At 39.8% G+C, this 27,972-nt stretch overlaps 3 protein-coding genes across 3 annotated transcripts; 1 reads left to right on the forward strand and 2 right to left on the reverse strand.

The window, feature by feature from the left end:
- Window positions 1-3,410: 3,410 nt before the first annotated feature.
- Window positions 3,411-7,214, reverse strand: LOC148370902 (coiled-coil domain-containing protein 106-like). The gene is made up of 7 exons (XM_088327785.1): window positions 7,066-7,214; window positions 5,621-5,761; window positions 5,356-5,547; window positions 4,545-4,691; window positions 4,293-4,487; window positions 4,066-4,226; window positions 3,411-3,802 (listed from the first exon to the last, which is right to left on the reverse strand). The coding sequence occupies exons 1-7, from the start codon at window positions 7,100-7,102 to the stop codon at window positions 3,647-3,649; spliced, it is 1,029 nt and encodes a 342-aa protein (XP_088183911.1). The 5' UTR covers window positions 7,103-7,214; the 3' UTR covers window positions 3,411-3,646.
- Window positions 7,215-11,273: 4,059 nt separating this feature from the next.
- LOC148370903 (recoverin-like) lies at window positions 11,274-27,904 on the forward strand. Its single transcript, XM_088328716.1, has 4 exons — window positions 11,274-11,360; window positions 18,090-18,472; window positions 23,369-23,480; window positions 23,610-27,904. The coding sequence occupies exons 2-4, from the start codon at window positions 18,092-18,094 to the stop codon at window positions 23,693-23,695; spliced, it is 579 nt and encodes a 192-aa protein (XP_088184842.1). The 5' UTR covers window positions 11,274-11,360; window positions 18,090-18,091; the 3' UTR covers window positions 23,696-27,904.
- LOC148370904 (uncharacterized) lies at window positions 14,923-17,635 on the reverse strand. Its single transcript, XM_088326499.1, has 3 exons — window positions 17,625-17,635; window positions 17,174-17,257; window positions 14,923-17,082 (listed from the first exon to the last, which is right to left on the reverse strand). The coding sequence occupies exons 1-3, from the start codon at window positions 17,633-17,635 to the stop codon at window positions 16,236-16,238; spliced, it is 942 nt and encodes a 313-aa protein (XP_088182625.1). The 3' UTR covers window positions 14,923-16,235.
- Window positions 27,905-27,972: the final 68 nt, after the last annotated feature.

The raw sequence follows: 27,972 nt of genomic DNA on the forward strand, positions 1-27,972 counted from the left end.
ATAAATTCTAATTTCAACGCAACTAACATGACTTATCTTTCACTTTAACATGACCAACAAATGTGGTGGTTTGCACGGGGAAATACAATAAAATCAGGGTCTTCCTCAGAATGATACCCTGGTTACAGCAATCAGTGAACAACTGCATACAATAAATATGCATTAAAGTAAAACTATTATAGCACACTATATAAAGCTTATTTACCAGCTCAGTAGCCTAGATGGTAGTGTGCCCGCTTTGAGACTGGGAGGTCGCTGGTTCGCGCCTCGGCCGAGACATACCTAATTGGTATAATGGCGGCGCACTCTGTTGGCTGCGGCTGCATCGACTCGCTACAATGGGTCAGGTGTATCGACATTTCGTTCTGTGTACATTGTTACAAAGAATGACAATACAAAGGAAATTATTATTATTATTATTATTATTATTTGTTTACTATTAATCGTGGTCGTGCACATGGGCGTAACCAAGCAGTTTTTGGGGAGCTTGAGCGCCCCCAAATTCAACCCAAGCAACCCCAAAAGTTATAGCATTTTCAAAATTTTAGTTTAAATATGATGAAAAAAAGAAAAACAAAACAAAAATGTAAACAATGCAGTGTCGGAAACACTCCACTGCTTTGAAATGGTTCAGTCCATTTGATTCCTGGCACCGCGTTAAGATGTTTTCTGATTATTTTGTATTTTTTCCTCATCACATTTTGATGGACTATCGATAAACCATTTACTATTAAAAATATATGTCTGAATTGATTCTGATTTTTATGATTTTGAATTCTTATCTTCTTGGTAATAAAACAACTTGTGTTTGAACACAGGTCAATGTAATCATTTGATTATTCATTACATATTTAAATGACTGGATGAATATGTTGAATCACTGAAAGATGTTCGTATGTTGTTGTTGTTAGATCGCTTCAAGTCGTCTAAAGATGATCTTTAGGAACGACATGGAACGCTTCGGTTGTGTTACGAGTTCCGCGAATTGGCCGCTCCGAAAGCGGATGAGGTCAGCTTTGGGTAACTTGTACCGAAGCGTTCGTGTAGCGGGTGGGAGACGCATTCGTCGGCCATGTGGCCGTCCACAGGACACCACGTGGAGGTTTCGTTCCTTGTCCTGCTGTTGTTGTTGGTGAAAATGGAGGGATAAAACACTCCATAAGCTCTAAACCGAAAATCGCCCACTGTTGTGAATATTGGAACGTTTAGCTGTAGCATCGCTTACAAGGCAACCAACTATCCCAGATAGCTCCACTCATTCTGCCCACGACATAATGGTCTTCTTTACGAAGAAGATCCAAAGCATACGAAAATCGCTAAAGACACTTAATTCAACACATACCAAAGCACTGAAATCTATAGATGCACGACATGGTGGCTGTCCAGGGATTTTGTCCCGTTTTAGTGAACTGTCACTCGATAATCTTAAACAGATGGTGAATACGGCCAAACCGACGACTTGCCAGTTCGACCCGCTTCCAGGTTCACTTATTAAATGTCTCTTTGGCGTTCTTGCATCTTCAGTTCTAAATATTTTAAAAATATCACTTTCCTCAGGTGTAGTTCCAGCGGCTTTTAAGTCCGCCGTCATTAAACCCACACTGAAACGACCCAACCTTGCTGCTGGACCTTAGTGCTGCATTTGACACAGTGGACCATAATATCTTGCTAGAACGGTTGAAAAAAATGGATTGGTCTCTCAAGAAACGTCCTCTTATGGTTCAGATCCTACCTCTCAGATAGGACACACTGCGTTAAATATGGCGAATTGACATCTGAGCCCTTTAGTGTTACCTGTGGTGTTCCGCAGGGTTCAGTGCTTGGCCCCCTTCTCTTCAGCATTTATATGCTTCCACTAGGTGATATTATTCGCAGGTATAATATCAGTTTCCATTGCTACGCAGATGACACTCAACTCTATCTCCCGATGGAGGAATCTGCCACACTAAACTATGGAAATTTGGAGGCCTGCCTCACCGAGATAAAAGAGTGGATGTCACTCAATTTCCTGCGTCTTAACTCTGAAAAGACTGAAATGTTAGTTATTGGTCCTTCTAAGTCCCGTGACTTATTCTCTAAAACTGCTGTGAACATCGACAATTGCCACATCACACAGAGCGACTCACTTGAAAATTTAGGTGTCATATTTGACCCCGATCTGTCCTTTCAAACACATGTGAAGAAAATTACTAGAACCGCTTTCTTCCATCTTCGTAACATTGCTAAAATTCGTCCTATACTTTCTCAGTCGGATGCGGAAATCATACGCGTTTGTTACCTCCCGTCTCGATTACTGTAATGCACTACTTTCCGGTCTTCCGATGACCGGACTCAAGAGTCTTCAGCTGGTACAAAATGCTGCAGCGAGGCTTTTAACTAGGACAAAAAAGTACGATCACATCACCCCAATTTTGGCCAACCTGCATTGGCTCCCTGTTAGCCTAAGATGCGATTTTAAGGTTCTCCTATTACTATACAAAATCATACATCGACTTTCCCCCTCATATTTGCCCAATTTCGTTGTCACAATATGTTAACCCATTTTGTAACAATGACAATAAAGGTATATTCTATTCTATTCATATCTTTCAGATCTGATCTCCCCCTATGTCCCGGCCTGAAGCCTTTGTTCTGAGAGCGCCGGTCTCCTCGTGATCCCAAGAGCCAAGAAGTGTTCTGCTGGTTCGAGAGCGTTCTCCATCCGGGCACCGGTGTTGTGGAATGCTCTTCCCCCTGAGATCAAATCCGCTGCCTCAGTGGACATGTTTAAGTCTAAGCTTAAAACTCACTTCGACTCTATAGCATATGAATAACCTAAACTTCTTATATGTAATAACTTGTGAAGCCCTTTGAGACTATTTGTGATTAAGGGCTATACAAATAAAAATGACTTGACTTGACTTAGCTAGATTGGGTCGCCTCCAGTGTTAGTGAGGTTCGCGTGAATGTCTTAATGAACTCATCATATAGGCAACAATCGACTTTTTGTCTTAATCGCGCCAATCAATAATTCCTAATAAACACATTAAACAGACTACGATCGCGACACTCGTTCTATCGCAAGCGCAGCGCTGAGAAGCATAGGGAAATCAGAGTTCCCATTCACGTGAGTCCGATTCTGCAGGGGAGTCGCGATTAAGCACAACGGACTTCCCACTTCATAGGCTCCCCCCCTCCCCTGCATCTTATCCAATTGTCATAATTGAATTCATTATATCGTGATACAGATACCCCTCAAATTCCCCAATATCAGTGCCAATGATCGGTCCACCACTAATACATACACACAACCAGACAAACACACACACACGATTGTATATATAAAATTTAAGTTTGCTATATGTACAGAATGAAAGCCAGTATTCTCAATCAAACACACATCCAGTCAATTCTAGAATAGAAACAAAGTCTTAACATGCAACAAAAACTTTTTTTTTATTATTTAAACAAGAGGAACTTAAAGAGCAGAAGACATTTGATGTTCAAAAACACCAAGGTGTGCAAAATCTCGTGATGTAAACAAACGGAACACTTGTAAACATTCATCCATATTTATCCTGGACGAAGATATGTGCAAACAATAAATAAACAAAAAAGGATCTTCCTGTAACATGGAAGGAAACCAAAAGTGCACAGCTTTTCCCCCTCAGTTTCTGAAGCGGTAAGAGATGGGAAGCAGCTTGTGACTTTTCTTCATGTTCTGAACTTTGACATGCGTTGGCTCGTCCATAATTTTGTAGCAGCGTCTGGCGTAGTCCAAGAGTTTTTCCTTGGGTGCCTCAAAGTCGCCCAATTCTTCCATCTGGGCAGTAGAAAAGCAATTATTTCCAAAAAATTTATGGAACAACCTGCTGTTGACTATCTGACCTTCTTTGCCATTTTAGGTGAAATACTGTGTTGATGTTACACGAGCACATTAATAGTTTTTTAGTCTTTAAAGAAAAGGGTTTTGGTGCATTCTGGTGGAAGCGTAAGGTATTTATTTGACACGAGTTATTGGTGAATTCTAACACTCCAGTGTTGCGGTTATTAATAAGTTCATTACAAAATGAAAAAAGCATAGACCTTCTCTGGTGCCACCAGCAGGAGCTCGGCAATGGGTGAGGTGGAGGCCATGGTGTTGCGGTCCACTCCGTGGATCTGGAAAGCTCTGGACATGCTCCTCACCCGCTGATACGTGGAAAGGATCTTTTTGTAGCGGATCAAAACACCATCCGGGTCTTTGACTATTATATGGATTATTTAGTATTAACTTTGACATTTCTTTTTTAGTTGTTGATGTGAATGCTGACCTCTCTGCCTCTCCCTGCCATGGGTGATACGGAATATCCTCCTCATCTTCATCCTGAGCTCCCCAGGCCTCCGGCCCTTCTTGGTGCCCCCATCCAGCGAAGAGTCCTCCTCTTCTGCGCCATCCTCCTCTTCATCCTCCAAAAACTCGTCATCGGTGTAGAACTTGTCCTCTTCTAAGTGAAATTCCTGCTTGACTGAAGTGAAGAGGGGGCTTTATATGTCAGGCGGACCTCAAAATGGGTTATCCTCACCAGGGATAGCAGCACCATGATGGGCACGCGGTGCAGGTCCTGGAAGGCGTTTCAGGGTCATTCCGGAGCGGGTGGTCATGGGTGAGGGGGGACCCGCAAGGTTGGCGGGCTGGTTTGTCATGGCGCGCTGGGAACCCCCGCACCATTCTGAATAGAACAAAAATTCTCATTTTTAAAAAGAACCCAGTTTTCCAATCCTCACCTTCTATTAGGGCAGCACGGTTCTGGGAAAAAAAATAATTGTGAATTTTCAAACCAGTATTGCAATTCTGATGCAATTTTCGATTTTAAAAGAAAGGTGCATAATTTATTTTTGTGAGTACTTAACCCTTGGATGCATGACCTACCTTTACATACACTATACTATAAGTGGGGCCGATAATTAGTGGGAAAAAAATACTAATTGCATCATGTCATAAACATGTTTTATTGATAATACCTGGAATATGACATGCTACACTCCTGCAGACATTTGATTGCACAAAAAAAAAAAAAAGGAAACAATAAAAACCTACTTTTTTGCGTGTTCCAACTTATATTACTCAATGTTGGTAGCACTTGCAGTGAAACCGTCCGAATTCTAATAACGGTTCAACAACAGCATTCAATTTACTTTAGCTATGTTTTGGATTTAGATTTTAGGGTAATTTTACAGGGTTGTTAGGGGTTACACTTAAGTAAACAGTGCCCTCTTATGGAGAGTTTTGTTCGGGTTGCTGTCTATAAAACCTTGAAAAAACAGCAGTGTTATGCAATCACACTATGTCACATCACAATGTTGATTAGATTTTGGTTAATTGTGCAGCCCTACCTTCCATCCCTCGGTTCCCGACAATGAGGCGGTCCAGCTGGCAGCGCAGGAAGTTGCGCTCTTCCTCCAACTCCTCGATGCGTTTTTGCAGCCAGGTGTTCTTCTCTAGCGCTACATAAAGCTGAGCCCTCAGGTTGGACACCAGGATGAAGTAGCTGTACTGGGAGGGGGGCACTTCCTGCATGGCAGCGTCTGTGAAATCCAAATTAAATCACGCATGGCAACATATTCTTCCGGCTTTGTCCTTCCATTCTACGGTCATTACCGTCAATGATTTGCTGGTCATGGTGGCAGAAGGTTGGCCTTTCTGTGCCCTCCCCCATGTGGTAGGACACCTCGTAAGACTCCGGGTACAAAGTTCTTCCTCCATTGCTGTCTCCTCCTGATGTGGTCGCCATATCATGAGCTTAAGGCAGACAAAACATTCTTAAATTAATCAAAAGTGGTGGATAATCTCGTTTTTCTTAATAGACATTTAAGTTATCTTTTAGAATAGGGTTAAGCGGACTACAGCCCGCAGCCCATATACAGGCTTCTTAATCTGACCATCTGAAAAAAGGACCATAAATACATTTTAAAACAATATGTTGTCCCCCTATAGAATGTTTTTTTTATAAACCATTGCGCACATTCGAATAATGTAAATTTAAATTGGATATTTGAATGTGCATATTTCTGTACTTGTAAAGTGCAGGTGTGAGCAGCGAAGGGAATGTCAAGAGTAATAAAAAGACTTTAAAGCCAGTCACAGCCGGTTTAAAATGTTTAAGCAGAGAGCAGAGATCCGTAATAATAGAAAGATTGTTTCACTCTTTCATTATTGCTGTCTGGAAGAGTTAAGAAGACGTTCACACAAGGCCAGGGTGGGAAGTGATCAGAGAACTGACAGCTGGTAATAAATAGCTTAAAAGCATAGGTGTAGGTTCTGTCTTGGCATTGGTGGGGACATCGCACACGATTTGAAGTGATCACATTATATTTGTGGGGGCAAAACAAAGACTGTTTGATATTGGTGAGGACATGTCCCCTCCGTCCACGCCAAAACTACACCTTTACTTAGAAGTAAACGACATGTTTATTGTAATCATTTAAATACGTGATCAAGTTCACCCAGTACATAAGGGCAGAAGGAGTCGTTTTTCAGCAAGTGTGTACTGTAATGGAAATGACAACGGTCCTTTTGGAAAAAAAAATGCTTGCCTTACGAAGTCGGAAAAATGACGTCACTTGTCACTCAAAATATGTAAATCGTACAAAAATGTGTGATTATTGTTGTTATAGCCAATAAATGTATACGTATATCAGTATTATATACATATTCATGTTTAATAATAATTTTTTGGTAAAATACACGTTTTATTGAAAAAAAAGTGGAATTTTCATTTGACCCAGAACGGATTATTGAGATTATAATTATTGTTATGAGAAAAACAAATTCAGAGCCCCACCCTGAAACGAAACAAGGTCTTCAACAGAGGACTGTGTAAGTCACCCAAACTAGTCCACCAGGTACTGTCTATTACTTGAGACATAAATAGTGGTAATATAAAAACTTAGATACTCAAAATATAATAAAATGGTAAAGAAAAAAAAACATTCCATTTTGCTAACGTTTATAACCTGGATTGTGTCTTCGTATTAATCCGCCATTTTGTTAACGAACCATTTTTAACGTTTTTTTTCCTTATTAAATATTAAGTATCCGTTTACCTGGCATTACCCCATCTGGGCTGTTTGATGAATTCATCCTACTTTTGAAAATAAAAAAGATGAAAACATAAGAAAGTTGAGTAAAAGTTTCAGGTTTATACTTCTGTAATACGACCGGGCACGATTGCAATTACCTGATTACTGTTGAAGAGGGGCGAACAGGTGGTCAGACTACGCACATGCGCACTAAAACGGATTTGGTGAAGTACCCGGATGTCACACAGAGTGGGAAATACGCCACGAGTGGGCGGGGCACAGGTGAGAAAAAACCCCACACAAAACCAGCTGCAAAAAATGACATGTCGTGTTTTTTCTTATTCAAAGATAACTAGAACGAGGGAATCTGAGAAACGGATTATTTAAAACACAGCTCCTAATCCTACTTGATATTTTAAAATGTATTTTTAAAAGTAGCATCAATAGAAAATCAAATCACTCAAAAAAAAACTTTTGTTCATTTTTGGGGTTCATTTTCTCATCTCATCTCATTATCCGTACCGCTTATCCTCATTAGGGTCGCGGGGGGCTGGAGCCCATCCCAGCCATCTCCGGGCAATGGGCAGGGGACACCCTGAACTGGTTGCCAGCCAATCCCAGGGCACACAGGGACAGACAACTCATTCGCTCATTCACACCTAGGGACAATTTGGACCGGCCAATCCACCTGAAATGCATGTTTTTGGAACGTGGGAGGAAACCGGAGTGCCCGGAGGTAACCCACGCAAGCACGGGGAGAACATACAAACTCCGCACAGGAAGTCTGGAGCTGGATTTGAACCCACCACAGGTTCTCATGACATGAACTGTGCCGCACAAGCGCTAACCACTGCGCCGCCGTGCTGCTCGAACTTATTAAATCAGAAAAACAATCCTCATTATTCTTTTCTCAATTGTGTAGATGTTTTATGTTTTTCTCCCATTTAAAAAGTGAACAGAAACAAGTAATGGGGAGGGGGGTTGTCAATAAATGAGAAGGTTGTTGTTTATTTGCTCTAAATGTTGTTTTGAAGTAATAAACAGCTTTTTTTTAAAACATTTTCATTCATTAAATACAATTACAAAAATACTTCATACCTCATGTTTTGGTGGGTCGTTTTTTTAATCTTACTTTATTTGACATCTGATAATATTTTTGAATATGGTTTTTCATAATTTTATTACTAAGTTGTTTATCAAAGAAAAGTGAAATTCCTCAAAAACACGTGAAATCACATGATAATTTTAAAGGATTATTTGGAATTGACCACATTTTATAACATGCCTTTCTTGTTTAAAAAAAAACAAAAATAAAATAAGTAAAATAATCTGATATGCCGGATAATGCTCATTTCGGAAAAAATATTTGTTACATAAAAAGATCAGATTTATTAAAAAATAAAAAATAGTCATGCAAATCAACAAAATAATAGACAATTATGCTAATGTTTACGCATTGTTTCTCATATTTTACTATAAAAACAATATCTAAATATAGAAAAATGAGAAATTTTTTGAAGAACTATCTGCAAATGCGTTAAGATTTTCCTTTTCACATATTTTTGCTTGGGCACATCAATAAAACATATTTCATCGTGTTTTCTTTGAACCATTAAAATGCTTTAATGCTCTGAGGATTTCTTTATACTCTATTTGTATACTGTATAATGGGCACTTGCAACTGCCTTTCCCTCTGCAAACTAGCTTACATTAGAATATATTTGGATTTTTCATAGAAGTAGTAGCACACTTTGGTCGTGTTTCTTCTCTACTTGAGCGATCACCTTCAAGGGCAGGAAGATTTGAGGTGGAGCAGATGGCGTACCTCACCTTCTGGATTTAAAAGCTAAGTCTGAGGTCAAATGTTGCAGGGCCGACGTCTCACTTTCGTTTAGATAGATAGATAGATAGATAGATAGATAGATACTTTATTCATCCCCGAAGGGAAATTCACTTTTCCAGCAGCATCCCTAAGCTGAGAACAATCGAAAATAACTGAGAACAATCGAAAAATAACACGGGAGCTGCTGGAGTGGCTGCCATTCGTGACGGCGCCGGAGAAACGATTCAATTTGAATCATGTACAAACAAACAAACAATTGAATAATCGCTTGAGCTCATGTTTATTTGACTCTTCTTTGACATCCCATAAATAAAACAAACCACTCAGGAGGGTCATAAGGTGTGTGAAAACTCAAAAGGGCCGGGACACAAACCCCCCCCGGAAAAGTTTATTTAAGATATAGCATTTCAAAACCAAAATGAGAATTTATAATAATTCCAGTCGAGTGAATGCACAATTAGACAAAAGGTGGTAAAATTGGCAAATGCTCCTATTAGAAAAGTTTGGACCCAATGTTGATACATGCTAGCCGAAAAGTGAACAGCTTGTCTGTATCTTTCAGTCCAGTATATAACAGCACATTTTCAACAATAGTTTACCGTCAGGGTGTCACACCAACATACTCCGTTTTAGCAGGAGGTTGCAAAGAAATCCTTTAAATGGAAGCTCATCAAACTATGTACGTGTCACAGTTGATATACTTTACGATGAGGAATCACAAAACAAACTGAAAATACCCAAATATGCCGGAAAATTACTCAGAGCAATTAATCGAGTGAGCGGTAGAGGTGGGCGGATCTCTGCACACGGTGCAAGGCGCCCCCTTCTCCATAACTCAGTGCAGTCCGCAAACACGCTTTTGTGACATTTTTACAAAAGAACTTTCTTTGCACCTTGTTTTGAAACTATTATCCAGAACAAAATGAGCCCCAACACTTTTCAGTAACTGAGGGAGGGAGACAAATTTTAAGTGGTATAATTATATTGAAATGGGACACGGGTCCTGGTATTATTATCATTTCTTATATTTGATCAGATCATCAAATGACATACAGTGAAATGTTCTGAAGAATATGGTGTGGCTCGTTCAAAAAGGTTTTTAAAATATTTTTGCTTTTATTGTTCTTTGGGTCAAAAAGGTTCCCAACCCCTTCTCTAAGTCAATAAGGATCACTAGGATAACTAGCGGATGAAATCCGGTACAATACGATGCAATTTTTTGGAGCACTGATATGGAACTGCGATGAAAAATATATGGGATCAAAGAGCCCCAAGAGTTAAACCTTGTCCAATGTGTGAACATTTTTGTATATTCATTTTGTATCTATTTTTTTCAATCAGAGGGAAAACAGGAAAAACACTTGTGACAAAATCTGAAAAAAATTGAATACTGTTTTTTTAGGAGCGATATCAGACCCATATCAATATTAGATCAGGATACTAATACAATTAGATCAAAGAAAAACATGCGGGGGGGAAAAGACACTGGGGATGAGATCTGATCAAATCCGATATGGTTATTAAACCGATATCCAATCAATGCCAGATCAGGATACTAATACTATTGAACCTTGTGCAGAAGGTTTCAGCTGGCACCCACGGGCGGGGCCAATTGGGCGCCATGGCAACCGTGACATAAGCTGGCGCCACACGGCGGGGCCAATTGGGCGCCATGGCAACCGTGACATAAGCTGGCGCCACACGGCGGGGCCAATTGGGCGCCATGGCAACCGTGACAGTGTCAGCAAAACCAAGAATGCCAAGTCCGCAGTTTTCTCATCTGAAGTAACCTACCTGACTGCCTCTTAAAGATGGTGATCATATTGCAACTCTTTCCGCCTTGGGTGGTCAGACACAAAAACAAACAAACAAACATAACACTCTCTCACTCTCTCTCTCACTCTCTCTCTCTCTCTCTCTCTCTCTCTCTCTCTCTCTCTCTCTCTCTCTCTCTCTCTATCTATCTATCTATCTATATATATATATATATATATATATATATATATATATATTTATATATATATATATATATATATATATATATATATATATATATATATATATATATATATATATATATATATATATATTCATACTTAGATCCATAATAAAAGCATTATCAACACCCTCACATGAAATAAAAAAATTAAAAACAATAAAGATAACAATTGATCAAATCCGATTTAATTTTTGCGTGACTGATATGGGACTGATATCTAATATCAATATTGGTTCAGGATGCGACTACAATCAAACCATGTGCAAATTGTGTACATTTTGAAGTATTTTTTGTCTGTTTACATCAAATGAATACATGTGTGTGTGCCAGGACGCACATGGGCTGTCCAGTAGCTCAACCTCTTTGCAATGGTGTTTAATTGACTAATCCAGGCAGGTGAAGGCGGATTTTCTCAGTCGATGCCAGACTAAAAATTCCCAACGGTCCTGCACGGATCCTTTGCTTCCACACACACAGGTAAGTGATCAAACACAAAGATGAAAAACATTTTTCAGATAATCTGACACCAAAATCGATTCAATGATTTCATCAAATTCAGTCGATATAATCGTGATTGTTCACAGGCTGTGTAAAAAAAAAAATTTGTGTGCCGTGGGTCATACTGGTATTAATAGCTATCAATATACGGAACTGATACCAATTCCATCCTTTTCATTGTATCAGTACTCTGTCAAGGTATACAATGTGGGTTATCAGTATTGCTCTGATACCAATATCGATAGCCATCTCAAGAACCAATACATCGAAAAATCCCTGAATCATATCCGTACTTTACCTTCTGTAAACAATTGTATCAGATGTGTTATCGGTATAGATCTGGGGTGGCGAACAAGTTTGACACAAAGAGAGGACATTTTTAACTCTGAGAGTCAAAGAGCCACACCACGCACTGACCTGCCATGACCGACAGACACACACAAACACACACAATTAAAAATATATTATTTCCCATAACACACTCCTCTCCTTACAATACAGTATTGTTCTTGTGTTGCTTTCAAGAAAAGTGTCTACCCTCAATACACACACACAAAAACTAAACATGAAACAAGGTTTAGAGCCACAATATATAAAAAATATGATGAGGCAAAGAGCCTTATTCTTACTGGCCAAGAGCCGCATGCGGCTCTAGAGCCACATGTTTGCCAAAAATTATATGCGTATATATATATATATATATATATATATATATATATATATATATATATATATATATATATATATATATATATATATATATATATATATATATATATATATATATATATATATAAATATATATGGGCATATAATATCAAATTTTATCAAACCTCATTGGTGCCCCGACAACCCATGCGGTTTTATATATATATATATATATATATATATATATATATATATATATATCTCATCTCATCTCATCAGCCGTACCGCTTATCCTCATTAGGGTCGCGGGGGGGCTGGAGCCCATCCCAGCCATCTCCGGGCAGTGGGCAGGGGACACCCTGAACTGGTTGCCAGCCAATCGCAGGGAACACAGGGACAGACAACGCATTCGCTCATTCACACCTAGGGACAATTTGGACCGACCAATTCACCTGAAACATGTTTTTGGAACGTGGGAGGAAACCGGAGTGCCCGGAGGAAACCCACGCAAGCACGGGGAGAACATACAAACTCCGCACAGGAAGTCTGGAGCTGGATTTGAACCCACGACAGGTTCCCATGACATGAACTGTGCCGCACAAGCGCTAACCACTGCGCCGCCGTGCTGCTCATATATATATATATATATATATATATATATATATATATATATATATATATATATATATATATACATATATATATATATATATATATATATATATATATATGTATATATATATATATATATATATATATATATATATATATATATATATATATATATATATATATATATATATATATATATATATATATGTGTGTGTGTGTGGGCAGCACGGCAGCGCAGTGGTTAGAGCATGGGCGGCACAGTCATGAGATCGAACGTCCTGTGTGGAGTTTGCATGTTCTCCCCGTGCTTGCATGGGTTTTCTCCGGGCACTCCGGTTTCCTCCCACATTCCAAAGACATGCATTTCTGGTTAATTGGCAGGTCCAAATTGTCCCTAGGTGTGAATGAGCGAGCGAATTGTCTGTCCCTGTGTGCCCTGCGACTGGCTGGCAACCAGTTCAGGGTGTCCCCTCCATCTCTGCATATAATGGTATCAGTTGTGGTATTGATATATATGACTAATTAAAATTTGGTTATTTGCATTTAGCTGGAAGATGTGGTATTGATCACACGGAGTACATTATATCGATTCTCGATTCTTCTGGTACAGGTATTGATAGCCACGGGAAGTACAACTACGCCCAAATATTGGTAATCCATATTTCTATAAGTTACCATTAAGTCGCATCAGTACAAACCCTTTATATATACCAATAAGTCGAGTACCAATACCAATGTATCAGTGTCATTACCAACCTTTTTTAAGGTATTGGTACTCTGGATTCCAAGTTGGCAGAAGGAGAGGAAGACCGAAAAAGAACTTGGCCGACAACATTAAGGAATGGACTGGTACCAACTTTGTTCCAACCCCAAAACAGGCCAGGAACCGTCATCAGTGGAGAAAGCTGTCCAGAGTTGCGACCTCATTGGTGCCCCGACAACCCATGCGGTTAAGATATCCGTGAACCTTAAAACCTGAACTATAAATGAGTATATTATAGTGGTTATCTGTAGCGTTTTGATATTGGTATCGTTAGCCAGTACATCGAAATATCCCTGCAATATAAAGGTACTTTCCCTTCCCTGCATGTAATGGTATCATTTGTTGCATCGATATAGTTAACTCTTTAAGACTTGGTTATCGGTATTGAGCTGGAAAAAAGGGGGGTTCCAACTCAGACACCCCCTGAGTATATATCTGTTGTCTGTATCGTTTTGATAACAGTGTCAATAGCCATCGCAAATCCCAATACATCAAAATTCCCAATCCAAGACATACCCAAAGTAAAGGTATTGCTTAAACAATTTGCAGAATATGGACGGTTTTGGTCCCTTTTGAAAGGTAACACTCTGAAGATTTATACCAAACTGAAATAATCACTCCAAATGCTACTAACATTGAGTAATCTGAGTTGGAGCACCCAGAAGTAGCACGTTCTTAAGGGTAGGTTTTGGCGTTTCCAAATGTGGCCATTTGGAGACGACCAGTATACAACACTCAAACCATTGCACATTTGTATTTTACTTTAGATATAGAATATAATAGAATAGAATATACCTTTATTGTCATTGTTACAAAATGGGTTAACATATTGTGACAACAAGATTGGTCATGACACTCCAGTTTCACACATTCACAGTGAGGTAAAGAAACCAAGAAGATAAGGAACAGAGAAGATAAGGTTGTAAAACAAGGAGGATAAGGTTATAGTTATAATTTACACAATATTTACACAAAGAAATTACGGCATGTAGGATGTTACATACAGTTGGTATCGTAAGGGTTTGTGCAATATGCATTTGGTGCAAAAATAGTCAACATAGTGCAAAAAAATAGTCAACATTGTGCAAGGTGGGCAGTAAACATAGTGCAGTCAACATTGTGCAAGAAACATAGACATGAGTACCATTTTACGTTCGTATGAGGTAGTGTTTTTGCAAGAGTTTTCGTTTTTTTTTGCGGTGTGTGTTTAGGGTGGTAATGGCTCTGGGGAAGAGACTGTCTTTGAGTCTGTTTGTTTTTGTTTTGTGTGACCTGTAGCGCTTGCCGGAAGGCAGCAGGTCAAAGAGGTGGTGGCCGCGGTGAGAAAAGTCCTTGATGATGTTTTCTGCTCTGCTGAGGTAGCGAGAGCAGGCAATGTCCTCCAGACTGGGCAGAGAGCAACCGACGATCTTCTAGGCTGTTTTGATGACTCTCTGGAGCGTTTTCCTATCTGCTCCTGTGCACCCATCATACCACACCGTAATGCAGTATGTTAGAATGCTCTCCACTGTGGCTTTGTAAAAGGACAACTGCAGCTGCTGTTTTAGATGATTTTTCCTGAGCACTCTCAGGAAATGTAGTCGCTGGGCCTTCCCTACCACCGCTCTGGTGTTTGCAGACCAGGAGAGAACGTCGGAGATGTGCACACCCAGAAATTTTAAAAGGTGGACTCTCTCTACACAGTCTCCTTTTATGATGAGTGCTGCTGGATTCCTGCCATTCCTTCTGAAGTCCAGTATCAGTTCTTTTGTTTTTGTGGTGTTCAGTATGAGGTGGTTTTCCGAACACCACGTTGACAGTGACTCCGCCTCATCCCTGTACGCTGCCTCGTCCCCTTCAGAGATGAGGCCGATCAAGGTGGTATTGTCGGCGAACTTAATGATTGTGTTTGTGAGGTGGGTCGGTGAGCAGTCGTAGGTGTATAGGGTGAAAAGCAGGGGGCTCAGTGCACAACCTTGTGGGGAGCCAGTGCTCAGTGTTAGGGTGGGAGAGACGTGGTTACCGAGTTTCACGGACTGTGGGCGGTTTGAGAGGAAGCCCATTATCCAGTGGCAGATGGAGGGAGAGAGTCCTAGGTGTGAGAGTTTCTCCACCAGGATCTCCGGAATAATGGTGTTGAAGACTTAGCTGAAGTCCAGAAAGAGCATTCTGACGTAGCTCCCCCAGTGGTCCAGGTGTTTCAGCACGGTGTGAAGTGCTGTGTTTATGGCGTCGTCAGTGGAGCGGTGTGCCCTGTAGGCAAACTGGTGGGGGTCCAGTGTGAGTGGCAGGGAGTTTTTGATGTACTGGGACACTAAACTCTCGAAGCACTTCATGACCACAGGCGTACGAGTGACAGGCCTGTAGTCGTTGAGGCTTTCCACTGCTGACTTTTTGGGGATGGGAATGATGGTGGAGGTTTTGAGGCAGGGTGGGACGGTCGCTTGTGACAGATCTGGTTGAAGATGGTGGTGAAGACCCCAGCCAGTGGATCGGAACAGTCCCTGAGTACCCTGCCTGGTACTCCTTCCGGGCCAGCTGCCTTCCTGGGGTTTATAGTTTTCAGCACACGCCTAACTTCATGCTGCTGAAATGTGAGTGTGTCGCTGCTGGTTGTTGGTGGGTGTGATGTGGCTGTTTGTGGCCTTCCAGCTTCAAAGCGAGCAAAGAACTGATTAAGGTCCGCAGCTAGTCAAGCATCAGCCTCAACAGTTGCTAGGTTGTGGCTTCTGAAGTTAGTGATGTGTTAAAGACCCTGCCACATCCCCCTCGGGTCATTTCCAGCGAAAAGGTGCTCGATCCTCCTTGTGTAGGCTGCCTTTGCTTTCTTAATGCCTCTCTTCAGGTCAGCCCTAGCCATACTGTAAAGAGCCTTGTCTCCAGACCTGAAGGCGGTGTTGCGGTGTTTGAGGAGGGTGCGCACCTCGCTGGACATCCAGGGTTTTTGGTTTGTAGACCTTGATTTTTTTATTTACTGTGACTTTATCCGTGGAGTATTGAATGTAGGATAAAACAGTGTCAGTGAATTCCTGGAGGTCACGGTGTTCAAATACCTCCCAGCAAGTTTGATGAAAACAGTCCTGCAGTGGAGAGAGGGCTCCCTCAGGCCATGTTTGTGTTGTCCTTGTTACAGGCTTTGTTTTTCTCCGGATGGGGGTGTATGAGGGGGTGAGGGACAGACATAGGTGATCGGAAGTGACTAGGTGGGGCAGGGGGGAAGCCTTATATGCGTTTTGGATGTTGCTGTATACGCGGTCCAAAGTTTTTTCTCCCCTTGTTGCACAGTTCACATGTTGAAAGAATTTTGGAAGTACAGTCCTTAAACATGCCTTATTAAAGTCGCCAGCGATAATGAAAGCTCCGTCGGGGTGTGCAAGCTGTTGTTTGTTAATAGCAGCGAGCAGGAGGTTTAGCGCTGTGCTAACGTTAGCATCCGGTGGGATGTAAACAGCTATCACAATGACCACAGTTAGCTCTCTCGGTAGATAGAATGGTTTACACGATACTGCTAGAAACTCTATATCGGGCGACCAGTGTGTATCAATGATTCTGCTGTTATGCACGTAAGCGCATAGTCCCCTACCTCTTTTTTTACCGGAGTCTTCGTTGCGGTCGTGTCGGTGTAGCGTGCGGCCTGCTAGCTGGACTGCAGCGTCGGGGATCCGCAGGTCAAGCCACGACTCCGTGATCACAAAAATACTGCAATTCCGTACAAAGCTGTTGGCAGCTATCCGCAACACAAGTTCACTGATTTTGTGAATGATGGATCTGGCATTGGTCAGGAAAATACTCGCTTATCGGTGTGGTCGCCTTCTTAGCTTCTCCGCTAGGCCTCCCTGAGAGCCTGTGAAAGAGTTGTAAATGTATGACCTCCCTTTCGAAAAGTCAAATAAATGACTGGCGCACTTGCGCGTAATAATGTGCGTAAAAAGAATAATGAATTGCTTTGTGCATGTTTAATTTTGGCTCTGATTTGAATACACATTGAAAAATTGTATACATTTATGTTGGAAATTTTATTGGTTAACCAATTTGTCAATCATCATTGAAATTAGTTACTACTGGCTGAAGATATTCGGACCGACTGAAGACAATTTCCCTATTATCAAACAGGCCCGAAAGTGGTGTCAATCAAAATGTCAGAGGCCAACTACCATATTGGGAATAATTTTATGAGTCTGTTTATTCATGAAGGCGAGTTTTGGAGTGAAAAGAACAAATCATAAGAAGGAACACCGAACAAAGCAGACATGCTTTTAGGCAGATTTTTTTCCTCTTGGCAATATTGTGTGTTTAGGAGTAAATATTTTTGACAGTTGGATTCTCTAGATTGTCCAGGATGTAACAAAGCCATTTTTGATGACGACCAGGGGATGTTTTGGTGAGTTACGCCGGCTTGAGTTTTCAAGTATCCCTTCTCAGCCTGAACGAGTGTTTCTGTGAAAAAACATATTTTTAATCCCCATTATCTTGAACTTGAATAGTTTAAGCTTTCCAATGATACCTGGCGAGACGTATTTCAGTGACTGGAGACATTGTAAAGAAATGTGTATGTTCATCTAAAGTCCGGTGTGCCGTCAGAACGTTTTAACTTTTCGTATTAAGCTAAAAAATATAGTGTCAAGTAAAAGGTATATGATATTGGTTATCTGTATCAATCTAGAGAAGAAGGATAACACTGTTATTAATATCGGTATATTTTCCAGCCATGGGCAACTCCAAAAGCGGTGCAGTTTCCAAGGAGATCCTTGAGGACCTGAAGCTCCACACCAAGTTCTCGGAGACGGAGATCATGCAATGGTACGAGAACTTCAAGCGCCAATGCCCAAGCGGACGCCTCACCAAGGAGGAGTTCCAGTCCATCTACAGCAAATTCTTCCCGGACAGCGACGGTGATACCTACGCGCAGCACGTCTTCCGATCTTTCGATACTAATGATGATGGCACGCTGGACTTCAAGGAGTACATCATTGCCCTTCATATGACCTCCACTGGCACGACCACCAGGAAGCTGGAGTGGGCTTTTTCGCTTTTTGACGTCGACAAGAATGGATATATCACTAAGTGCGAGGTCAAGGAAATTTGCACGGTACGTTTTTGGTGGGAAACATATATGGCCGCTGCCTGAAAGTGCCACATGATCAGGAATTATCAGATTCACATTAATACAAAGTTGCGAGCAAAAAATGTTCATAAATGACAAAAAAAAATCTTTATTAGTGATAGGTGAGGAATGATATCAGGTTTGATATCACCCCAATACCCAACCTTTTAGTGTTCGCTTAGTCACATAATTGTAATGTCAGAACCAGAACAGGAGGAGGACCTAGATGCGTAACGTGTTCACACAAGCTTTATTTCACGGAAATGGGGGCAGTCATGCACGTTAACACAAAACGCCAGTGATTCGGCGCCAGGACGAGAAAGACGGGATCGATACCGGACAGGATACACCAGCAGGATACGGGACAGAGTCAAAACACACGTCTTGCGGGTGCAGAGGTTCGTTGACAGACTGACAAAGGGCGAGTGGGAGCACTGAGCTTAAATAGGAGGGAAGCCAATCAGGCAACCAGCCACAGCTGGCGCCAAACGGGCGGGGCCAATTGAGGGCAATGGGCAACCGTGACACGTATTCACTTTACAAGCAAAAAATATACATGAATAACATGTCATCTCTATTAGTGATGAGCGGGTAGCGATACCAGGTTTGATTTTAGACAGATACCCAACCTTATAGCGCCAGATTTGTAATATTATATTGTGCAGGAGCGAAAAATGCACAACAGTCATTTTTAAACCCTTAGTGATGTGCGACCGGCGATACCAGGTTTGATGTAAGGCCTATATTCAACCTTCAGATGCCAGATAAAAAAAAAAACACTATCATATTTAAATATGAAACTAAATATGAATAAAATTACTAAATTTTGTGCAGGCTTGGTAGAGTAATGGAATACATGGAACGGCCAAAATGATGTTGGCAAGCTGTTTGGATTTATTTTCATTTTGTTTCTGTCGCATTTTATGTTAGTTTTGCCGGAGATCAAAGAGATCAAAGCCAGGAGAGAAAGCTTACCACGTGTTGTGAGTCATAATTTTATTTATATTTAGTTTTTTTTGTCTTTTATTAGCGTATTTGGTATTGGAGTAATCCAAAAGTAATTGAAAGTAATCAAGTTAAAGTAACCCTACCCAACCCTGTTTGTGTTAGCACGAAACAAAGTTACAAGCAACAAATGTACATGTATCGCTAATAATCTCCATTAATAATTGTCTGTCAGCGATACCAGCTTTGATAACAGGCTGCTTTTTTCCTATTCCTATCATCATTTCAGGTCATTTTCAGGAAACTTTTGAATTGAGATAATTACATCTTGCTAAATTAGATAAAAATTCTGATGGTATCGGTACTTGTTATTGGCACCAGTGAATGCTTTAGAGTCTAGTACTATAAAAAAGGATCATACATTTATAACCTGTACTACACTTGGTAGGGATTTCTCTCCATCAAGTGACATTCCTTTCTACCCAACTACTTCCTCTCAAGTAACTTCAAAATAAGAGTGACAAAGTACAATATGGTGAAAAATCAAATATAGAAACTAAACGAATGTATTTCATTTTTAAGAATTTTTATCACAGTTGTTTTATCGTTTTCATTGTTGAAATTTTTACTTTTCACTTGATATTTTTGTATTATTTTTCTTATTATTCGTTTCTCGATTTTTACAGATTCAAACTGCAAAAACATATTTATGAAATTAAGAATCTTTTGTTCGTGTTTTATTTTTGGTAGGTTGGTTGGATGCCTCAACCACTAGGGTTGTAGGGGCACCATTTCCTGTGGTGTATCTTGGGCAAGTACAGCCTGGTGGTGCCCATCCCTCTCAAGCCAATTCTTATATTTCTATACTCCAAAAGTCTATAAAATAGCAAAACAAGAAAAAAATGATTTAAAAATCAGGTTAAATAGGAATCTTTACAATTTAGTGAAACTGTCACGTCTCTTTTTTATTTTAGGTTCTATTTAAAAAAATCCCAGTAATTCTTTTTAAACGTTTTATTTTTCTTGTACTATATATGTCCCTTCAATTATTCAATTTCCACACTTTAAAAAGTGTAGTTTAACTTTTAAAATTGTTTTAGTAAAATAAGAAAAATGTATCTCAAGTAAACTAATAATGATTCCTGTCAGAACCTGAACAGACGGTGGACCCTGACGCGTAACGTTTTCACACAAGCTTTATTTTACGGGACGAGAACACAAATCCCAGTGATTCTGCGATTGCTGGGCGGAAGAAGTGAGACAGAGAAGTCAGGCATGGGAAACAGGAAGCCAGAGGCAGACGAGATCAAAACCGGACAAGAAAGATGGGATCGATACCAGATATCGGACAGGATGGAACAGACGGGATCGATACCTGATACACGGGCGAGATACCGGACAAGACAGACAGGATCTATACCGGATACAACAGTAAGATACCGGACAGGACGGGACAGACGGGATCGATACCGGACAGGACAGACGTGATCGATACCGGATCAAGATACTGGGCAGGACGGGACCGACAGGATCTATACCGGATACCGGACAGGGCAAGACAGACGGAATCGATACTGGATAATAGAGCACGATACCAGACAGGAAGGGATCAATACCGGACAGGACCGGATACACGAGCAAGATACTGGACAGGGCAAGACAGACGGGATTGATATTGGATACTGGATACACAAGCAGGATCCAGTCAAAATACACGTCTTGCAAGTGCAGAGATTTGTTGACAGACTGACAAGGAGTGAATAAGAGCACTGAGTTTAAATAGGAGGGGTACAAATCAGGCAACGAGCAACTGCTAGTGAGGGCAATGGGCAACCATGACAGATTCCAAAAATAATTGTATTATTGTTTGAGAAATATTTTCTCATTTGTTTCTTTTCTACTTGTGTTTATAAAAAATCTATTCTTATTTTACTTTACCCTTTTCCCTCAATATTTTCACATCCAGACTACAAAAAGTTTAGATAAAAACAAATCATAAAATATATCAGAATAAGAGGGTAAGTAAAAGATTCATTCTTCAAAGGGGGAAATATTCCCCATTTTTTTTACAAAAACTAGAATTTTATTCCAAAGCTCGAATCTGAGCGTGATTGAAGTGATGCAAAGTCCTCATGCAGAAGAAGCGTGATTAAGACTTTAATTGGTGCAGATAAACACATTAAGCCCGCAGGGCTTTTTTAGGTCACTCTTTTAGGCAAGTAGCAGTATTACTTGGTTAGTCTGAACTGGCATGCCTCAGGATGTTCCTCATTAGATGATATTTCTATTTCTTATAGTAGTACAGTAGTAGCAAAACGTGTCTACTCTCTACCTCTTTGTAATATGCGGAGGTCAGTATATGACTCATTATTATATATCTTTTGATTTTATATAGAAATAGTAACACAACTTGGTCGAGTTTCCTCTCGACCTCTTCATAATGTGCGTAAGGCACCAGAGAGCTTGGTCAGAATCAGTTGCACGGCCCGAGATGTCGTCTTTTCTTGACCAAGGCAAGTGTGACATTAAGTATTTGGGCCATTTTTACTCATACATTTATTTACATTTTCATATCTATACTTAAAGTGCTGTCTAGTAGTTGTAGTTTATTTCAGAGTCATTATTTAATGTATTTTAGTGGATAAAAGTTGATCTAATGGGAGAACAAACTCGTCCGGAAGCCTGAAGAGCTCATTTGGTAATCATCTACTAACCCGCTCGGTGGCTTCTGCTGGCGGATTATGGGAGTTACAATAATAATAATAATAATAATAATAATAATAATAATACGGTGTTGTCATTTCGGAGGCTTTTTCATCAACAAATTGTCAACAAACACTCACTCCACTGATGATGATAACCAATGTTCCCTCTAATTTTCCTCGGGTCTGAGCGTTCACACAAAGGTGGTGAGCAACTCTGGAAACAACAGTGAGCAACCATAATCCCAAGTGTGGCAAGATAATTATGTATCAAACATGTCCAAAACTTGACATCAAGTTACATTTTGCTGAGTTTCCGGCAATGCAAAATTATTTTTCTCTTTTGAATGAATTGACTCATGTACTATTGCAAAGGTTGTACGGCCTACAAACGTCGTTTCTTCTTACAATTCTTTCACAAGATATTTTATTTCCTGATATATTTTGTCGCATAATATTAACATTTTGGGGGGATTATTTAGTCGGTTGTAAGATACAGAACCGTACTTAATCACATTTTTTTAGTGGAAGTACAATGTTGGCAACAAGATTCACTTGATATAATTGGAAATTATTTGAATGCAACACAAACTTTTTCTTCTTTTTTCCATGTTTTGTTTCTACTTTTTTTTAAATTCCTTTTAAAAAAATCTAATTGTGTTTATTTTTTCCGAGCTGTTACTTTTTTCTTTTTGTTCTCTATTTACTTTTTCCCTACATTTCTTTCTTTTCTTTTTTCTCTTCCTTTAGTTTTTTTTTCTCAGCTTTTCACTACTTTTTCATTTTGATATTTTTTTCATTTTTGTTCTATTCCCCCCTTCCTTTAAGTCATTTTGTGCATAATTTTACATAATATTTGGTCCTGTTGGGATTAAAGAAGCAAAAACAACCCGAAGAGCCGTTTAGGACCCGAAAGAGCCGGTTCCTTTTAGTGAGCCGAACCGAAGAAGCCGGTTCCCCGACAAACTCTACTAACTTTACTCAACTTCGTTCACCTTCGACTCGACTTCAAAATACCGCATTTAGGACACAACGTCAGGGGAACCCGTGTATTTTTACCTTCATGCACTGTAACTTTGACTTGAGTCGCTTCTTAATTAGTAATTTTGAGCTCTCATTTTTGTGCGCTGGCTAGATTTTCTTGTGCGCTGAGAATGTGCGAGCAGTGCGCAATTGCGCACGCGCACAGTTTAGAGGGAACACTGATAATAACGATGATGTTTTCTGTTTTTAGGCCATTTTTAAATTAATCCCCAAAGACGAGGTGTCCAAACTCCCCTCCGATGAAAACACTGCGGAAAAAAGGGCAGAGAAGCTGTGGAAATTTTTCGAAAAAGGAGAAAATGGTAAGAAAATCAACGATTACCGATAAAGGTGCCCCTGTCCCATAGTGGCGCCCCACGATTCTTTTTAATTTTGTTCTTCCTTCCACATGTTACAATGGCAATAAATTCTATTCAATTCTATGTGTCCAGAGCGTGTGGCCGAGGGCGAGTTCATCCAAGGGGTTCTGGACAACGAGGAGGCACTCCGTCTGATCCAGTATCAGCATTCTCAGTAATAAACTCAGAACCCTGGCATGAAATGGGGGATCTCGAAATAGGGAGGTTGTCGCCGCCTCTTGGAAAGAATTGCAATAAATGTCGTATCATGTATTTTAAGGAGAAGCTCCTACCCTAGCTTAAATTTCGACAAATGAAATGGCTCGGATATCGTCACCATCATATCAATGAGACAAACTATTTTTGTGGTTTCTTTTAGCAGAAATTCTTAAAACATTTCTTTATCCTAGAGAAAATATATTACAGGTTGCATAATTTCTATTTAAAATTTAATGTACAGTAAATACAGATTATCTTCTAAGAAAATCATGTTTTGTACATATTTAAAAGCAGAATTGGTTGATTACATTTTTCTTACATCAGTTGATAAAAAACATTGCGATACACTTTAAATTCTGATAACAATATCGATACCACTTCTAAGATTTCTGAATTTTACAAAATAAATGAAAATCAGTTTATTTTTTTAGTTAGGGGAGCACAATTTTTTTTCCAGACTTACACCGATACAGATATTGACACCACTGATACATAATGGTCTTCACCCACCCTACCTAAATTAAGTCATATTTGCCAATATAATAATTTAACGTTTATGTTTCGATTGTGAAATTGCAGTTGATAATCTGTCGCCGTTGTTAGTACCGATACTTCAGAACAGGAATGGTTGATACAACTTTTTTAGACTGATGCTCAACTCTCATTGAACGGTAATTTATTTTATTTTGTGTATTTCTTGTAACCGATTATTATATGTTTATATTGGCACAAAACCCAATGTAGATACCGATACCACTAATAGATAAATACCCGAACAATATTTAACTTAAATTAAACAAAATTATCGACCATGTAATATTCATCCATGGTTTACAATATATAACTTAAAATAAGTTTTGAAAACTGCTGATACCCTTTTGTACTCCATCCGTACGGATACGAATGTTGATACCTATATTACATTAAGGTTCCATCATCCGTAAACAAAAATATTGTTGTCAATACTGGACTGTCTCAGAAAATTAGAATATTGTGATAAAGTTCTTTATTTTCTGTAATGCAATTAAAAAAACAAAAATGTCATACATTCTGGATTCATTACACATCAACTGAACTATTTCAAGCCTTTTATTATTTTAATATTGCTGAATTTGGCTTACAGCTTAAGAAAACTCAAAAATCCTATCTCAAAATATTAGAATATCATGAAAAAGTATACAAGTAGGCTATTCAACTAATCACCTGAATCATCTAATTAACTCGAAACACCTTGCGGGGTTTCCTGAGCCTTAAAAACACTCAGCTTGGTTCAGTAAACTAAATCACTGCTGATCTGACTGCTGTCCAGAGGACCATCATTGATACCCTCCATCAGGAGGGTAAGACACAAAAAGAAATTTCTCAAAGAGCAGGCTGTTCCCAGAGTGCAGTTTCAAAGCATATCCACAAAAAGTCTGTTGGAAGGGAAAAATGTGGCCGGAAACGCTGCACAACCAAGAGAGATGACCGCAGCCTTAACAAAATTGTGAAGAAGAGCCGCTTCCAGAATTTGAGGGAGCTTCAAAGACAGTGGGCTGAAGCTGGAGTCCAGGTATCAAAAGCCACAGTTCACAGACGTGTCCGGGAAATGGGCTACAATAGCCGTATTCCCATGGTCAAGCCACTTCTGAACTCAAGACAACGGAAGAAGCGTCTGACTTGGGCTATGGAGAAGAAGCACTGGACAGTTGCAGAGTGGTCCAAAGTCCTCTTTTCAGACGAAAGCAAGTTTTGCATTTCATTTGGAAGTCAAGACGCCAGAGTCTGGAGAAAGGCTGGAGAAGAGCAAAATCCAAGTTGCTTGAAATCCAGTGTGAAGTTCCCACAGTCAGCAATGGTTTGGGGAGCCATGTCAGCTGCTGGTGTTGGTCCACTGTGTTTCATCAAGTCCAGAGTAAATGCAACTGCGTAGCAAGAGATTTTAGAGCACTACATGCTTCCATCTGCTGAAAAGCTCTATGGAGATGAGTATTTCATTTTCCAGCATGATCTGGCACCTGCCCACAGTGCCAAAACCACCAGTAACTGGTGCACTGACCATGGCATCACTGTCCTTGATTGGCCCGCTAATTCCCCTGACCTGAACCCCATCGAGAATTTGTGGGGTATAGTTAAGAAGAAGATGAAAGACACCAGACCTACAAATGCAAATGAGCTGAAGGCCGCTATCGAAGCATCCTGGGCATCAATAACACCTCAGCAATGCCACAGGCTGATTGCTTCCATGCCACGCCGGATTGATGCAGTAATCCGTGCAAAAGGATTCCCAACCAAGTACTGAGTGCATCAATGGACATTTTCAAATGTTTGATTTAGTTTTGCTGTTATAAAATTATTTTTTTTACTTGGTCTGAGGAAGTATTCTAATATTTTGAGATAGGATTTTTGAGTTTTTTTCAGCTGTAAGCCAAAATCAGCAATATTCAAATAATAAAAGGCTTGAAATAGTTCAGTTGATGTGTAATGAATCCAGAATGTATGACATTTTTGTTTTTTTAATTGCATTACAGAAAATAAAGAACTTTATCACAATATTCTAATTTTCTGAGACAGTCCAGTATAATAGTTCAGGATTTATCTTTTGATTGAAAATGTTCACTTAACTGCAACTGATAAGCTGTCCTTGTTGCGAATACTGATATCCTAAAACAGAAATGTTAGATTCTATTGTTTTCAGACTGATACAGATGCTCATTTCTTGTTGAACATCGATTATCCATTTCAATTTTAGTCCCTTATTATCAAATGACCATAAGAAAGCAGTTTGTCACCAATACCAATGCTGAAATCGATACCGATACAATACGACTTGTACCAAAAAAACGAAAGAGAATCAGAATAAAAAAAATTCTGAAACATAAGTTGAATTTGAATTAAACTATCCACACTGTAATTGCTATCATAAATAATCTATAATAACATTTCAGTAAATAATCAATGCTCTTGTGTACTCAACTGTACAAATACATAAACCAATACATAAAAATCTCCCCCCGTCCCCAAAATAAACTTATCGTTGACAATTTATTTGAGGTTTTGATTGCGAAATTTCCACTGAAATGAGCTGATACGATGTCACTGTAGTGAGTACTGATACTGTAAATAGAAATGTTTGATACAATTTTTTTCCAGACTGATACTGATACTCAACTCTTGTTGAACATTAATTATCCATTTCATTTTGAATCCGGGCAGCACGGCGACGCAGTGGTTAGCGCGTGTGTGGCACAGTTCTAAGGTCTTGGGAACCTCCTGTGTGGGTTCGAATCCAGCTACCGGACTTCCTGTGCGGAGTTTGTATGTTCTCCCCGTGCTTGCGTGGGTTTCCTCCGGGCACTCCGGTTTCCTCCCACATTCCGAAGACATGCATATCAGGTGGATTGGCCGGTTCAAATTATCCCTAGGTGTGAATTAGCGAGCGAGTTGTCTGTCCCTATTGGCTGGCAACCAGTTCAGGGTGTCCCCTGCCCACTGCCCAATGATTGCTGGGATGGGCTCCAGTGCCCCCGCAACCCTACTGTGGATAAGCGGTGCAGCTAATGAGATGAGATGAGATTTTGAATCCCTCATGGCCATTAGAGGGTATAATGTGTCTGATACCAATGTAGATATTGACACCATTTATCAAATCACATGTTTTTCCTTAAATTTGAACTAAAGTATCGACTATTTAATATTTATCCATGCTTCGTTATGATTAAAAATCAAATTTTAGAAAATAACCGATACCCTTGTGTACTCATCTGTACCGTTCCAACATCAATAACAATGATACATAAAAGTACCCCCTAGCCTTCAAAAGGACATAACTGTTGACAAATTTTGTTTGTGAAATTGCCACTAAAGTGTAGCCGATAGTCACTGTTGCAACTCTTGATACTGTAAAAGGGGAAATTTCGATACCATCTTTTTCAGACTGATACTGATGCTCAACTCTTTTTAAATGGTAATTGACTCTTCATTTCATTTCTAGTCTCTAATTATCAAATGGCCATGAGAAAGCAGGTTGTCACGATACAATACTGATATAGATACCTGGTATCGGTAAAAAAATGTTTCATTGAAATTGTGATGCTCCTTTTGGGGATAAATACTCACCGTGATGTAAGAAAAAGAAGAAAATGAGTTGTTTGTTGTGTTTTTGTCAATAAAGTCCCCCGCCAACCCCCGGTTGAGTCTGCTTCCCTATTTGATGTCCCTCGTCTCAAGAAAAGATAAATTCCGACCTGTTTTCCAC

Source organism: Urocampus carinirostris, chromosome 2 (genome assembly GCF_059441175.1).
Source record: "Urocampus carinirostris isolate Australia breed hairy pipefish chromosome 2, RoL_Ucar_1.0, whole genome shotgun sequence".
Lineage (NCBI taxonomy): Eukaryota > Metazoa > Chordata > Actinopteri > Syngnathiformes > Syngnathidae > Urocampus > Urocampus carinirostris.